At 37.9% G+C, this 15,143-nt stretch overlaps 2 protein-coding genes across 6 annotated transcripts in view; one reads left to right on the top strand and one right to left on the bottom strand.

The window, feature by feature from the left end:
• Positions 1-3,810, bottom strand: part of LOC122985247 (myosin heavy chain, fast skeletal muscle-like) — a 28,314-nt gene extending 24,504 nt beyond the window's left edge. For both annotated transcript variants that reach the window (XM_044355726.1, XM_044355727.1), the window contains exons 1-13: positions 3,753-3,810; positions 3,455-3,497; positions 2,953-3,174; positions 2,734-2,877; positions 2,475-2,631; positions 2,359-2,386; positions 2,174-2,279; positions 1,991-2,083; positions 1,135-1,198; positions 954-1,052; positions 755-858; positions 487-625; positions 188-306 (exon numbers count right to left, since the gene is read on the bottom strand). In XM_044355726.1, coding sequence (XP_044211661.1) covers positions 188-306; positions 487-625; positions 755-858; positions 954-1,052; positions 1,135-1,198; positions 1,991-2,083; positions 2,174-2,279; positions 2,359-2,386; positions 2,475-2,631; positions 2,734-2,877; positions 2,953-3,159 — 1,260 coding nt within the window. In that variant the 5' untranslated portion in view covers positions 3,160-3,174; positions 3,455-3,497; positions 3,753-3,810. The remainder of the gene's footprint in view (positions 1-187; positions 307-486; positions 626-754; positions 859-953; positions 1,053-1,134; positions 1,199-1,990; positions 2,084-2,173; positions 2,280-2,358; positions 2,387-2,474; positions 2,632-2,733; positions 2,878-2,952; positions 3,175-3,454; positions 3,498-3,752) is intronic.
• A 2,946-nt stretch (positions 3,811-6,756) lies between these two features.
• Positions 6,757-15,143, top strand: part of nlrc5 (NLR family, CARD domain containing 5) — a 34,632-nt gene continuing 26,245 nt past the window's right edge. Inside the window, exons 1-8 of one of the 4 annotated variants that reach the window (XM_044356686.1) lie at positions 6,757-7,067; positions 7,851-8,194; positions 9,442-9,492; positions 10,353-10,442; positions 11,916-12,101; positions 12,387-12,460; positions 13,146-13,277; positions 14,656-14,971. In XM_044356686.1, coding sequence (XP_044212621.1) covers positions 7,867-8,194; positions 9,442-9,492; positions 10,353-10,442; positions 11,916-12,101; positions 12,387-12,460; positions 13,146-13,277; positions 14,656-14,971 — 1,177 coding nt within the window. In that variant the 5' untranslated portion in view covers positions 6,757-7,067; positions 7,851-7,866. Of the gene's footprint in view, positions 7,068-7,850; positions 8,195-9,441; positions 9,493-10,352; positions 10,443-11,915; positions 12,102-12,386; positions 12,542-13,145; positions 13,278-14,655; positions 14,972-15,143 lie in introns of those variants that run through there. The other 3 variants (XM_044356685.1, XM_044356684.1, XM_044356687.1) reach the window with 3 other exon arrangements.

Genomic DNA, 15,143 nt, shown 5'->3' with positions numbered 1-15,143 from the left:
TAGAGCTAGATGTCAAACTACACCTAATATTACAAACCAGCAGGGACTAACACATTTTCTCAATTATATTTTTCCTGATAAAGTCTCCGTTGAATAACTTTAGTGGTGCTAATTTGACTAAACAGTTTTAACATAAATATAACTTGTAAATCAGTGAAAGAAATTGACACCAGTATGTCTTGTTTACCTGAGGTACAGTTTGTCCCTTGGTGACAAACTCATTTCCGACCTTCACTCTGGGATAGCACAGAGCCTTCAGCATGTCAGCAGAGTTTAGACCCAACAAGTAAGCAACCTTGTCAGCATCTGAAAATAGTTTTACAGTTAATAATACAGTATACCTTGTCAGCATCTGAAAATAGTTTTACAGTTAATAATACAGTATGTGACAGAGATTGTCTGTCATGATATAACAGAAACCTGTCTGGTAAAGGACCTTACCCCTTTTCTCAAGCTATTCACTTTTAGATAACACTCAATACTCACCCTCTGTGCCATCAGGCTCAGCCTGCTCCTCACGCTGCTTCTGCTTGAACTTCATGTTACCATGGTGGATGACAGCACCAGTCATTTTGTAGATGCTCATCTTCTCCTCACCACTGAAGCCCAGGATATCAATAGCATTCTGTGTGCAAAGGAGGTGTCCATATGAAACACAGTCACTTTAGAAAATGCATTTATTTAAGTATAGTTTTTTTATGTTGCATTTAATGCATAAAATATTTTAACATCTTTTGAAGATGAGATCACTTACATCGGTGGCCTCCAGCTCAACTTTGTCATCAATGCTGGCCACAGTAAGCTGACCCATGCTGATCATGGGGAAGTCATATGGGTTGGTTGTGATGAGTGACATTTCTGGAGATCAAAAAAGGGTGAAAAGTTCATCATATTATGTTTCATATGAATACTATAAGTAAGTCTAACGTTGTATAACGACTCAGTCTGCTTACCAATCAGCTCAGGCTTGTGGTTGGTCATCATCTGGTAGAAGATGTGGTAGCCTCTCTCATCAGGAAGCTGGAATGTCACTCTAGACTTCTCCAGCAGATCTACAAATGTTGTTCATGAGTCACAATTTGGCCAACTTTCAGTGCAAGTCATATGTATTTAAAATGAGAATTTGCGACTTACATGTCTCAATATCAGCACTAGCCAATTTGCCAGTTGTTCCAAAATGGATTCTGATGAATTTACCCTGTTTGGAACAAAGGAATATTTAATGTTCTTGCACCTGGGCAATGTGCAACAAGACCTTTCTCATGTGTAGAAATTTGGGGTGCAACGGATCATAGTTGATCCGTGATCCGTACGGATCGCCCCCCACGGTTCGGCAAGCATGTGAACCGCGGATTAATTGCAAAATTTAACATCTCATTTAAAATAAAGTAAACAAACTGCTGTAAGTACAAGTCATAGACAGACAGCGCGTCGCTGACAGGGATTTTGAAGAGCCACGACCAAACCAGCATTTAACGGTTCCGTAGTGACATCTGCAGCTTTGTTTACACGCTGTTTAATGTGCTTCAGCTGAGCAGCTAATTAGCTCCGTAGCTGCTAACTGACCTTAGCGGTGAATGTTTGATTTGTGGCTCGTTCAACAAGCTGCAGGACAAGACGTGTGTTCATATTTGAAGTTTTGATGATGTGGACACAGGCTGTTGTTTCATTCACTACCATGTTTAAAGGAAGAAGGTATCATGCTTCATATTGCAATTTAATTTAACAATTGAGCTTTGAATATTTAATATAGTTTAAGATTTTATTTAAATATTGGACATCTTGAATGTTGTTTTCATTTAAGACCATGGGCAGGAGTTCCATGCTGTAAGTGTTTAACAGAATATATGGAATACAAAGTTTTGTCGCTTTTTCTTTTTCTTTTTCTGATGCGAGAAATGATCCGATCCGTGACTCAAATCCGTGATACGATCCGAACCGTGAGTTTTGTGACCCGTTGCACCCTTAGTAGAAATCGCTCCATACTTACAAAACGAGAGGAGTTGTCATTTCTCACAGTTTTGGCGTTACCATAGGCCTCCAGCAAGGGATTGGCTGCGATAATCTGATCCTCCAGTGACCCCTACAATGCAGGATTAGAGTTGATATCAGCCAAGGACTTGATTTTTTTCTCCTGGGAACATATTCTATAATTTTAGGAATGTTAACATACCTGTATCTTTCCTGTGTCCTTCTTCTTGTCTCCACCAACTGAGATTGTTGCAAAGTACTGGATGACACGCTTGGTGTTCACAGTCTTTCCAGCACCAGATTCTCCACTGGATATAGACACAAACTCATAAGAATTTGATCAAGATATTTGATTATATTGTAAAGTTCAACGAATGTAACACTTACGTGATCAAGACAGACTGGTTCTCCCTATCTGTAAAAATGAAAAACAAAGCAATTAACTGTATTTCTGCAAAAGAAACCTCTCTGTACTGATAAATTCTACATTGTTAAGGACATACCACAAAGCATGAACTGATAAGCGTTGTCAGAGACAGAGAAGATGTGGGGTGGAGCCTCCATACGCTTCTTGCCTCTATAGGCGCTTACAACTTCAGCATCGTACACTGGGAGCCACTTGTAGGGGTTCACAGTGGCGCAGAACAACCCAGAGTAGGTCTGAAAGTGATCATGGAGATAGTACAGTTAACTTCATGTTTTCTACAAGCACTGTAGAGTAATTTTCAATATTTCTATTTGCTCAGTATCAGATTGTCTTACGTAGATCATCCATGCTGCATAACGCTCTTTGAGGTTATACAAGACAGAGGCTTCATTGAGATGGGTCATCATGGCCATGTCCTCAATTTTGTCAAACTTGGGAGGGTTCATTGGACAGACGTCATCTTCTTTAACTGTCCTCTCCTGGAACAGGACATTGTTCACAATGAGAACTGATCACATTTATCTCCCATTTGAGTCAGACTGTATGATACCAACCTCCTGTGTGTCCAGGACTTTGACGGTGACTTTGCCACCCTCTTTCTTGAGTATTGTTGCCTTCAGGTACAGCTCTTTGGCATCGGCCACATAGCAGGCTGTCTTGGCATCAAATGGTTTGTTTTGAGCCTCAAGCCTCTCCTTCTCTGGTTTACGGAGATAAATGGCAGCTTTGCCATAAAGGGCCATTTCCGCGTCCGTACTCATGGTGGCGGCTTATGTCTAACAAGTCAAAAAATAGCAATCTTAGTCTGATTTTCTGTTCCTGTCGTTCAAAAATATCTGTGTTCTGGGTATACACCAATCAACCTCAAAACAATGTCTTTGCATATTCATAGGTGGTCTTCTGCTCAGTAAAAGCTTTTCATTCTGACCTTATAGTTATACAACAATATTTGAGTTTTGTCCAAATTGGATGAAGAATACACAAGGTCACTGATTCAACATGCACAAACTTTAACATTATGTTAAAAAAATCATCAGTGGTAAAAGTTGTACATACCTTACCCCTACTCTCAGTGAAAAGAATGTTATATTCCACAATCCTGTTGAAAACATTAGATTTTAGTCAGTGCAGAAAACAACAAATTAATAAGAATTGTTAAAATGTAACACACTCCTACACTATTTATTGTACTATTTATTAAGTTACAAGAAAAAAAAAAAAAAAAAAAAAAAAAAAATATATATATATATATATATATAATATATATTTAATAAAAATTCCCTATGTTGTAAACTAATATCTAGAATGAGAAATACATTTCAATAGTACAATGTTCAACAGCAGAGAACCTCACCACAAGCAGGAACGTCACTAGTCTTCTACCACACAGCCTGGAGCTCCTCTTCCACCCCTTATATTTGCCTGGTTTGCTTACAAAGCAAAGGTTAAGGAAGGGTTACATGCCAAATATGGGTAGAATGATAGTTGAGACATAGAGCATTTGAAATATTTTGCTGATACTTGTAATTTGGGAGAATTCCTACTTCAAATAATTTTGAGTAATTTTGAAACACTTTAATATATATAAATATAAGCAGTAAATGTAATAATTGTTTAATATAAAAAATGTGAATAAAATGATTACACTTCACAGGAATCTGTGGTATTATCACTCACATATTAAGGTATAAACACCTTTAAAAGATTAAGTCCATGAGTGTGTTATATTGACCCAATGTGTCCCCATACCAAAAAGCATCCAGACATCAAAAACGAGTGAGAGGTGGATGAGTTGTCATAATGGTCTCTAATTTTTTTTTTTTTTTCGCTTGTGAAAAGCCTGGTGGCTGGACTTTTTATGTTTGCATTGTGCTTTTGTTTGATAATTTATGCGTCTGAATAAACCTGATTGTGCTGAGGTGAGTGGAGCACATTACTTTGTTTTTATACAGATTAGTGACAGTGGTTTTGGTACTTGTTTTGACATGATATTGTGATTGATTTTTCCAAGCTAATGGCTTTTATTATATATAACTTTTATTGAAAGTTATATATAATATAACTTTAATAAAAGTTGTAAAAGTTATATATTTTATATGCAATCTTTTTAATGACTAATTTAGCCAAAATTTAATTGAATATTATTATTTTTAATTGTTACATTTAAAACATAATAATAATAAAATTGTATTATTTAAATTTATTTATTTATTATTTTTATTTTTTTATTTTTTTATTTTTCCATTTTATTCAACATGTTAATGTAGAAAAATTGCACATTTATTTTTTTTCTTCTAAACTAACACACATTCACAACTAACATTAACATGATTTCACAAGAATGTCGCTGTCTCCTGAAGCGTACATTCAATGGGGTCCAAGCTCCATTATTTGTTATTAGAAAAGATTAAGTCTACATCATAGGGTGAGTTTGATTTAGTAGTCAGTTGTCAGCTAACATGGGGTGCATTGAGGAGCACATACGGTGTCTTTGAAGCTGCATTTGTTGGGGGCCCTCTGTCGTACTCCATCATGTCATTTGAGTAGTTTTAAAGGAGGTGAAAGAAGTGGGCATGTCATCGAAGAGTGGGAACGTGCAAGGCTCGCCCTGGATTGGTTGACTGTATATTGATCTAAACTGATTACTGATCTAAACTTAAGAAGAGATAATGTGTTAAAATGTTGCCATGACCCTGCATTTACTCACTTGGATGCCACAAAATGTCTTTTAATGGTGTAATATGTAGTTATATTACTTATTATTTCAAAGATGTTTGTCATAAGTTAATTTTCAAAATGTTACATTTACACAAATGTACGATCTATTTTGCATCTGACAAGACTATTGCACTTCTGCCAACTACTGCTGCATTTAGAAAATCAACATGTTATCTAACTGTGTTTATTTGCTTTATGTGTGAATATAAATATCTGCTGTCAGTTGCTGCAGACAAACACTTGAGTGTTAACTGATACTTGAGTTAGTTCACATTGTGGTTAGATGTCTACAAGATGTGGTTTAATTGTTCATAATTAGACCATTTATACAGTACATCATTGCACAGCCTTATTGTATGTATCATATAGTTTATTTTTTTTATTTTTTATTTTTATTTAAAAAAAAAAGTTGTTAAAAATATATATACAGTATATATATACTGTATATATATGCTCCAGATTCCTGAAGAGGTAGTTTTATTCAGACTTAGCCCTGTTTCTCAACAAATTGTGTTTAACATTATTTAATGTTCTGATGACAGTTGGCCAACCAAACCAGTAGCTGTGAACATGATTGATGGCTCACAGTGAAGCCCTCCCACTGCAGAATGTACCTCACTCAGTCAAAATCTAAAGCCATATACCCTTTAAGCTACATTGATAAGAACAAGCAAAACTACTATTTACACGTTACATTCTGATGTTTTTGACAGTATTAAATGAGAAAATCTATGACAGATTTTGATTTGAGTTCCTCAGTTAATTTTGTGCCACTAGGAGTAAAAGGGATGAGCATCATCTGTTCATTTCACACAACAGTCCACCTGATTTGAATGTAATCATTAATTATTATAATACATACTGTATGTGTTGAAGTTCTTTCGTTACATGTTTTCTTGTAAGCTAACGCAACATTTGGTGTGCTGTGTCTACCTAAGTATGCCATCTCAATGTAATTAGATAGCTGTCAGAGAATTGAGAATGAAGACAGAAGCTATAGGAGGTCAGGGGTCAGGTGGTGGGGGTTGGTGTTTTGAGGCACAAGGCAGTTGTTGAAGTAACTGTAAAAGGCTGGTCAGCAAACTGGTTACCAAAGTGAGATAGCGTAGTACAGTATTGCCTTTGACCAATCATGGTATAATCTATTTGTGTGCATAAAAAGAGGATAAAAATGGACTGCCGCTCACCACGGGTAGAGAAGGAATGAGCAGATAGATGGGATCTTGTTGATTCAGTCTCCCTGAGAATACTTACAAACCAGCTTTGAGCATTAAACTCAGTTGTAGTGATCAGTTCCTGTTGTTGAGCACCACAACAGTTCTTAGTGGATACAGATCACGAGTGCTTTTAACTTCAATTCAAATTATTGGTATTGTCTTTAGGCATTTCACAGTTTGAATAGTCAAACACAGGAGTAACTAATATCATTAATAATGGCTGCATACCATTAACTTGTGCTGTAATATGCATGCTGGCTGACTGGCACACCTTCATTGTCATTTTTGTCATTTTTACACCAGTACTATTCCGGGCATGATAAGTCAAAATGTCCACCATAAGAATGGCCAGATCTTTTAGGAGAAGTGCCCCAAGTCATTTTGCCTTCCCCTCTCTGCTTCATCAAATAATGAAAGTAGATGTCCAATTAAAACATGCATCAGGTGTTTTTCTGGATCATGAACAGATCGTAGTGATATCTGGTCATCTCTTATAATCTCAGACTGCTCGAAATCAGATCATAGCTACAAGCATGTATTAATATACGTGGATGAAGTAAAACTTCAGAGATCCTGAGAGGAAAAGATAAGGCACTGTGGCTCAGCACAGCTGACCCCACATAACCTATTTGGAGCGAAAACGAAAGCAAAACTTAATTCCTTGTCTTAACTTTCGTTTTAAAATAACAGACTGTCCGGCTGCGGTGAGATGCAGTCTGCCACAACAGTTATTGGTGAGTTCTTGTTTTATTTCTCAATCTCAGTTTACTCTCTACTGAATAAGAACCGCAGCGAAGCCTAAAAACTTGTTTCTGTGGCGATGCAGATAAAAAGACTCAGCGCACTGCGATGTGTTACCTTAAATGACCTCGTCTCTAGTCACTCAGCCTGGAAGATACCAGGAGAAAACGCGAACTGGCTGCGCTGCTTTATATATGCATATTGTATGTTGTGTATGTTGTATGCTTCATAGTCGACCAAAAGACAAACGTATAGCTCGTGCGCACGAGCTACGTAGCTTATTATAGGAAAACACGAAAGTGCTGAGAAAGCGCACGCACAACTTGTTTGAGATGTGATATCTGATAAAAATTCTTCACGACTATTGACGTAAACCTAACTATTGATCATTTGTCTGTTTCTTATTATTAATTCACAGAAGTGAGTTTTAAACTGAGTTGTTCTTCAGAGGAGCGCTTTACTGAACAAGATATAAAAATAAAAAGCCAAAGGAAACGTAATAAAATACATGTAAAAGAAGCTTCTGGGTGGAGGCGACCTCAGCTAGAGCACGCATTTGAAAAAGTTTTACGTGTTGGCAAAATAAAGGCTGTTAAGTGAGGTTCCTTTAAGAAATTAGATCTGTAAATTCATAAAATAGCAGCATTAGTCCACCTCTTCTTTTTGTTGTAATTTATTCATTAGTTGAAGTTGTCTTTTAGATGTGAGATTGTGCGTGAATGTATACACTGTATGTATTTGTGCTTGTGCTTCATATTTTCGTGTTTGTGTCCCAGCTGATGGAGTCTGACCATGGATGAGGAGGGTGGCCCTGATGAGGAAAATGTAAACTCCGTCTTGGCACAAGAATCCTCAGAGATCCTTCAGATCCTTAGCAGTCAGTCACCCACAGTCATAATGGAGTTGTGCCAAATGATACCTAGTGATGCACAATATAACATCAACCAGCTGGTCCTCTCCAGCTCTTCAGCAGCAGCAGCAGCAGCAACCATGTTGGAGTACTTCAAGACTGCCAACGCTGCAGACTGTCGCACCTTCCTTGAGAGCATGTGTATGTTGTGTGAGAACATCCCTATGCATCTGGAGTCACGGCTCATATCAGTGGCTGGATGTACAACCAGTGAGTATGAGATGATGTTATAAATGTTGACAAGTGATGCAAGTCCTTGGCTAAAAGGTTTATGCCAAGTGTCAGCTGTTTGCTGTTTAAGAGCATCCCCAGTCACCTTCAGTTGGCCTACAGACAGTCCACAACCGGCTGTAAAACACAACAAAAATTAATTTCAGTCATTAAAGGGGTAGTATTTAGTTTCATACACATACATCATGTATGAATCTCAGACATGTATTATGAGAAGTTATAGTTCAGTGTCTTAAGGACAGTCTATAAATGGCAGGAAAGCTGTAAAATTTTTGTGTGTATGTGTTGTAAGGGTAAGGTAACAAAAAGACCACAGGGTGCACTGCAGGGCAACTGCTGCTGCATTTCTGCTGTTGGTTGAAACGGAAGTGATTTGGATAGTTTTTTTCTTTCTTTCTGTTTTCCCTTTTGTTCATGATAGCTTATAATAAGTTCCCTCTGTTGCAGCATGGTAAGGGTGTGGCCAGAAGTGCAACACCATAGAGAGCAATGCAGCAGTATATTTCAGCCCCAGAACCTTTATTCCACTAATAAACTAAATAAGAGCCCAATTAGAAGACATGTCTGTTGAAAGAACAAATTGGCTCTTTCTCTTTTGCTCGCTCATTTGAGTTAGACAAGTTGATCTAATTTTTGGTGGTTACAGGTGGTTAATCTTCTACTGTTTAATATCTGTGGGAGTAGCATGCCCTGATTAAACTGTAACTTAAGCACAACACTCAACCATAAACGGTGTCTGGCCCTGGTGTGGTTATTGCCGACATTGGCACATACAGTGTATGGTTGTCATGCCAATGTCTCCTTTTACTGCACAATCTGTCAAAATGATACTTAACCAATCATGTTATTGAGTGCTCATGTAAATACTCTTGTTGGTTCATCAGTGAGATTATCAATGTTGATTTACCCTTTAAATACAACTATTCAATATTTTGTGTCTCAGTAATTTATTTATTTTTGCATTACTAATTTGGATAGCATAGCAGGCTACAAAACTATATTTTTTTCAATCTTTTGTGCTGCAAATCAAACAATACCTGCAACCTTTCCAGAATGGGACCCTGTCTCTCACTTTTTACTTAAATGACATTTTCCACAAAGCCATATATATGTTCCACATTTTGTTCTGTTCACTGCATGTAGTGGGATAACGAATAATAAGTGATACATGTACTAGTCTTTTTGCTGGCCTGGCTAACAGTATGTCAATGTGTTTGTCTGTCCAGTTGATGACATACAGTCTCCAGCCACAGAACCAGTGTCTCTGAGAAACACAGGTAGTTAACATTTGTTTGTCTGTCTGTCTGTGCGAGTGTGAGAATTTATACAGGTGTGAATGTGCATGTATATAAAGATGTGTACTTATGCAAGCCTTTACTGGTAGCCTATGTGTGAACACCTGCCGTATACAGTGTGTAGAGTGTGTTCTGTTGATTGTGTAAGTTGTTCTGCTTTATTTACAGCCTTTCAGAACCACCTTTCTATACATCTAAAGGTTTAATCAGGTGACGTTTCTTCAATTCACTTAACTTGAGGCTACCCACAGTACTGTTTCACCTACAGTACTGTGCTGTGTCTGTGTTGGAGAATTTGCATATGGAGCACGGCACACCCAACACAGCTTGTAAAACAAGATGTGGCTCACCTGAAAGACATTAAAGAAATTAAAATAATCTGTCAAGCATGTTTTTTCCTCGAAGAAGCTGCAGTACCAAACTATCTGTTTTTAGGTGAAAAATGTGTTTCTTTACTTGGCATTTGTTTCTTTATTTAGTTCATAGTGAAGCATTCCACAGCAGGTAGTGTCATGGTTAGCTTGCACGTTAGTTACAAACTGAAGTGTAAACATGAAAATGAAAGGTAACTGATCTCCACGCAGCAGTCTGTCTAGCAACAATCGGCCTATATTTATTAAATATTATAACATCTCTCTTTTGTTTCACTTTGGGAATCCCCCACAATCCCGTTTGATTCTTTGCCTCCACCTCAAAATGATTTAGAAAGTAAAAGTGAAGGATAGTTGTTATGCCAGATATTCAAAACTCCTGCATTGCATTAGATAGTATTAGTGTGTAATTCACTCTAGTTTTCCCCAGTATTTATATGTGTGTTTTGTATGTGTTTTTTTTTTCTGTAGATGGTTGTGAAATTTCCACTTGCAGTGTAACAGAGGGGAAGTCATCATTGCCTCATGCAGAGCAGCACCTGACTAAACGCCCACGGATTGGTACTCAGGACACTTCAACCTTTTTAGATTGCAGCTACATTCACATGCACAAACTAACCGTACAAATAGCTATTCACTGGTTAAAGTCCAAGGATTAGAACTGGGTACAGTGTGGCAGTGTCAGCCTTGCTACAAATTTATCTCATCGACTATCGCAACAAAATTGGCATAAATTCCCTGCTTCCTGAAAAGTCAATAAAACTGTTAACAAAGTACCTTGAACGACACACAAGGTAATTTATTACTCTTCGTGTTGTGATTTTTTTTTTTTTTTTTTAAATTTTAAGGAATTAGTTAAACTCTCTCTTTTTCAGACTTTTTGTTGTATGTGCAGTGAGCTACTCTTACTGGAATGACTGGCTTTCATTTGAAACATTTCGTCCAGTTCTGATAATAAATCTAAGTTAAAGTTTTTTCAATTGTTCGGTGAAGAGAGGGCTCAGCATCGCGCAGCGTGCAGCCGCCCTACAGAAAATGCGCTGCAATCAGCATCTATTTTCAGAGCGCTTTTTGGTGCGGCTGTTCCGAGCGCATCATGTTGAAAATATCTGAACTTTTCAGAAAGGCGCTGGTGTCATCAGCGTCGCTCCTTTTCAGGCATCTCATCATATATTAAATATGGCGTCCTCAAACAAATAGATAGTAGCCTAAGAATGTCAAATGGATAATTAAATCAAAAGGGGCGATGCTAGTCTATCATACAACGGCGCTGTTGTCAAGATATTGTTGTCATAGAAACAAAACCCGTGCGCAGCGTTTTTCCCCCCTCTCCGCTCCCCAGCGCCCTGCCAGACACAAACGCCATATGGACACACACCAACTGTTGCTTGCCACCAACATCAACGTGTAACTATAGAACTGAGTTTGCATCGGCAGTAAAATTTTATGAGAAGTATTCATTCCACAGTGATGTGTTAATTATAGTAGTAAAGCAGGTATCTTAAGGTGCTTTTTAATGAGTATTACGTTACCAGGGTTAACTCTGCTCTGATGTCGGCGGTCTTAAGAGTTCATTAGTTTCCTACTGAGACTTGGCTCCAAAAATCACAACTGTAGGTACAATGAACAGTTTTTTGCACTGGGAGCTTTCAGAGTTTGGATTTTATTGTTCTGGTTTTTGTTGATGTTCAGCCAAGCATCTAATTAATTATATTTTGGAATTTTTGTTTTGGATTACACACACACACACACACACACAACTTTTCAAACCAAATAATCCTGTTTCTTGTACTTTTTTAATAAACTTTGTATTTTGCATGTCAAGTGCTCTAAAATAATTGCATATGTCACCACGTATGTTTGGGAATTTGTCTCTTGACACTGCAATTAAATTATTACAAAAGGGATCGTCTGCCCCTGTAGGACGTGGTATATTTAGAAAAAAGGGCTGCTATTTATTTGTGCATTGTAACTTTGCATCTCCACAAGAAGTTTTCTCCATGATGAATAATGAATAATTTGATATACCCACAGATCACTGGGAGCATTACATTGCTGCAGTGATGAATTTGCTGCTGAGGAGGTGGGAACGACTGAGAGAGCACCTGGTGCAGGATGTCCAGCTGGAGAATGTGTGGGTTGGCCTAAAAGCAGCCAACAGAGGCAGGGACAGACCGGATCAAACCCCTGGGTCATCAGACAGAGGGGGTAGAACGCCAGGTGAGTGCCACGTCCTTTTATTGTACACCAAAAATCTACCAAATGTATGATAAGTTAATATTCTTTCTTCATCTTAAATATGGGAGATTTTATGAATATACTTCAATGTAGTATATGCAAGTGAATAAAACATGACTTTAAAGGGGTGAAAATGGAAGAAAACACCCAACCTAGAAAAAAATGCATCTTCATTTGAGTGGCCTGGTCGTACTGACAGAAATGTAATAGACATGCAAAATTAAAGTGTGCTGTCCACTGATAAAATACATTATTCACCTAACTCAGAGCCTGATGGGGATTATGGATCTATGGAATCTAGAGTGACATTGGAGACCTTCCTCCAAGGATCTGCAGGAAAGGTGACAGTTCTCATTGGCCAGGCTGGATCAGGAAAAACTCTGCTCATGTCTCATTTAGGAGAACAGTGGGCACATGGCCTTGTAAGCTCACCTTTTTGTTTCTCATCATTAAATAAATGTTTACATTATTATTAGGTATGTCTGGTATCGCCTTGCTGGATTAGTGAAGGCAAAATGTATCACCTGGAACCTATTCCTGACATATAGCATACAGTGAAGGGTGCACTAACACAAACAAGTAAACAGCAGCTAGCAGTTTCACTTAATGATAACCACACTGACAGTGTGCATCAGCTAGCAGAGTTCGCTACAGGTCAAAATGGTCCCATTGCCTCTAGCAGCATTACTCAGGTGTGGTGCAAAGTAAGTGAAGTCTGTTGGTTTTAGAACACATTTGAAGTTTTGAGTTTTTTGTAGAGCTAATCAGCTGTCATTTGCCTAATATCAAAACTTTATTGACCGCACCTAATGTATACTGGGTACTGTATCAGCACGCAGTATGAGAGATACTCGATATTTGTTGCCTTGGATCAGGATCTATTGATTATATATTAGTATGTCTTAATAATTAGTCATTTTTCTAAACTTTTCTTCCTCTCCTTGGTTCAATTTGTAATTTGTCTTTATTTTATTCTCTCTCTCCCTCCTTCCCTCTCTCTGTTTCAATCCCTCTCTTATCATCCAGGGCTTTATCCCTTCATCCTACCTGTTTGTCCTGCTGGAGTTTCGTCAGCTCAACCTACTGTCACACCCTCTCACCCTGTCTGAGTTGCTATTCCGAGTCTACCTCCCTCCAAATGGGCACCACGATGAAATGGTATGCAGGTAGCAATAGGAGACCCGCAGCTTTACAAATGTCTGACTTTTGTGATGTAAAATGTGAAAGTACAATGTTAATCATCCTACCAACATATTTAACATACAAGGACTACCGACAAAGGTCCCTGGGGACCCCGAGAATAAACTACTGTAAGAAACAACCATCATAGCAAAAAGTTAACTCATTTCTCCTCAAAACATTATTGGTTACATAATTAATGTAAAAAAAACAGATTATTATTGTAGGAAAGTTACAGTTAATTTGCATATTGTGTAAAGCAAAAATATATACTTTTCTTCAATACAAATTGCAACTTTTATCCCAAGTACAATCTTTCCACAAAGCCTTCAAAATGGCTGACAGAATGCCCTGACCCCCCTGATAGTGTGTGATACTTTAAATAAGGACCCATGGCAAACATGAACTCAATAAATAGTTCTATCTGTTAAAACTGCAGAGGCTGAATTGGATGCTTTTGACTGGAGTCCCCTCCGACCCCAGTACATTGGTATTTTTTTAAAAAAGCACTAAGTAAAACAGGAACAGAAAACAATGATATGAAATCATTAGGAACAAATTGATTGACAAAGTCATTAAAAATTTGAATGATAAAATAAAGCACCTGTGAGATATGACAAAAAGTATACCTCTGGGGTCTGCGGGTACCCCAGTGGGTAGGATTAAGGTTAAATATGCTGTTATTATTAGCTGATTATATTTAGCACTTATAGCAGTCCTGTACTGAGATTAAGTGTGGTAAGATTGCTCTAATGTTAATTGGCAGTTCATTAGGGGCTTTATTAATAAAGTTTTCTAGTGTTAATATTGGTCCTACTGTTAAATTTAGAGATTAGAGCTATGCTATTTTCTACACAAGTCCACTTTAATTTGTAATTAAATGCAACAGCTTCTTAAGTGAAGAAGTGTAAAGAATTTGGAGGAGGGGGCAGATGAGGAATGTCAAGAAGTGAAGGCGAGTCAAAAGCTATTTATACTTAAAAACAGGTTTCAGTAAAGTGCTATAAATAGGTGTGTGCAGATACAGTTTGATGGATGTGGTTGGGAAATTTGCATCTCTCATGCAAATAACTACTTGTTATTATACCCTTAAAGGTATTTCACAAGCTCAGTTTAGTTAATGCCCACTGGATATGTTCACCAGTCAAAAGTTCTGTTTCAACCATTTTAGGTTGCTTGAAATATTCGTTCAAATTAAATTAAAATTAAAATTTACGTTTTTGATATTACCGCTAAACCGCACTCTGTTTCAACACCTGAAGCAAACACGTCATGGCCACTATTGTATGTCTTTAAAGTCATCAAGGTGCACTAATACATTGTCTTTGCTACTCTTTAATTTTATGTTTTTGAACAGCGAGCCATTTTGGATTACCTCATTTCCAATCCAGAGCAAAGCTGTTGGGTGCTGGATGGCTATGATGAGTTTCATGGCAAGGTCACTAGACAAGAGGTGCAGAGAGAACAGTTGAACCCAGAAACACCTCTGCCTGTCGCAGACCTAATCTCAGGGTTGTTAAACCGTCAGCTTCTTCCGGGATGCACTGTGGTGGTCACCTGTCGTGTGCGAGACGTCATCGATTTGGAAGGCGTATCAGATAAAGTGGGGCAGCTGCTGGGGTGGGACCGCCACCAGATCAAGGAGTATGTGGACAACTTCTTTGGAGTAAAAGGTGAAGACTTACATACTTTTATATTTACATTGTGATGTTTGTTGTTTTATTAAAATATATTTCAGTGTCTTTTGTCTAGCTTGTTGATCAGTCACATACATACACACTCAGCTGTCAGGCACTTGGAAACAGTCAAAATGCGGTCTGCAGTGAAGATGTCAGAAGATGCAGT

This window comes from Thunnus albacares, chromosome 7, assembly GCF_914725855.1.
Source record: "Thunnus albacares chromosome 7, fThuAlb1.1, whole genome shotgun sequence".
NCBI classification, from domain to species: Eukaryota; Metazoa; Chordata; class Actinopteri; order Scombriformes; family Scombridae; genus Thunnus; species Thunnus albacares.
The sequence above is the reverse complement of the archived record's forward strand: the minus strand, read 5'-3'. Positions and strand labels throughout refer to the sequence as shown.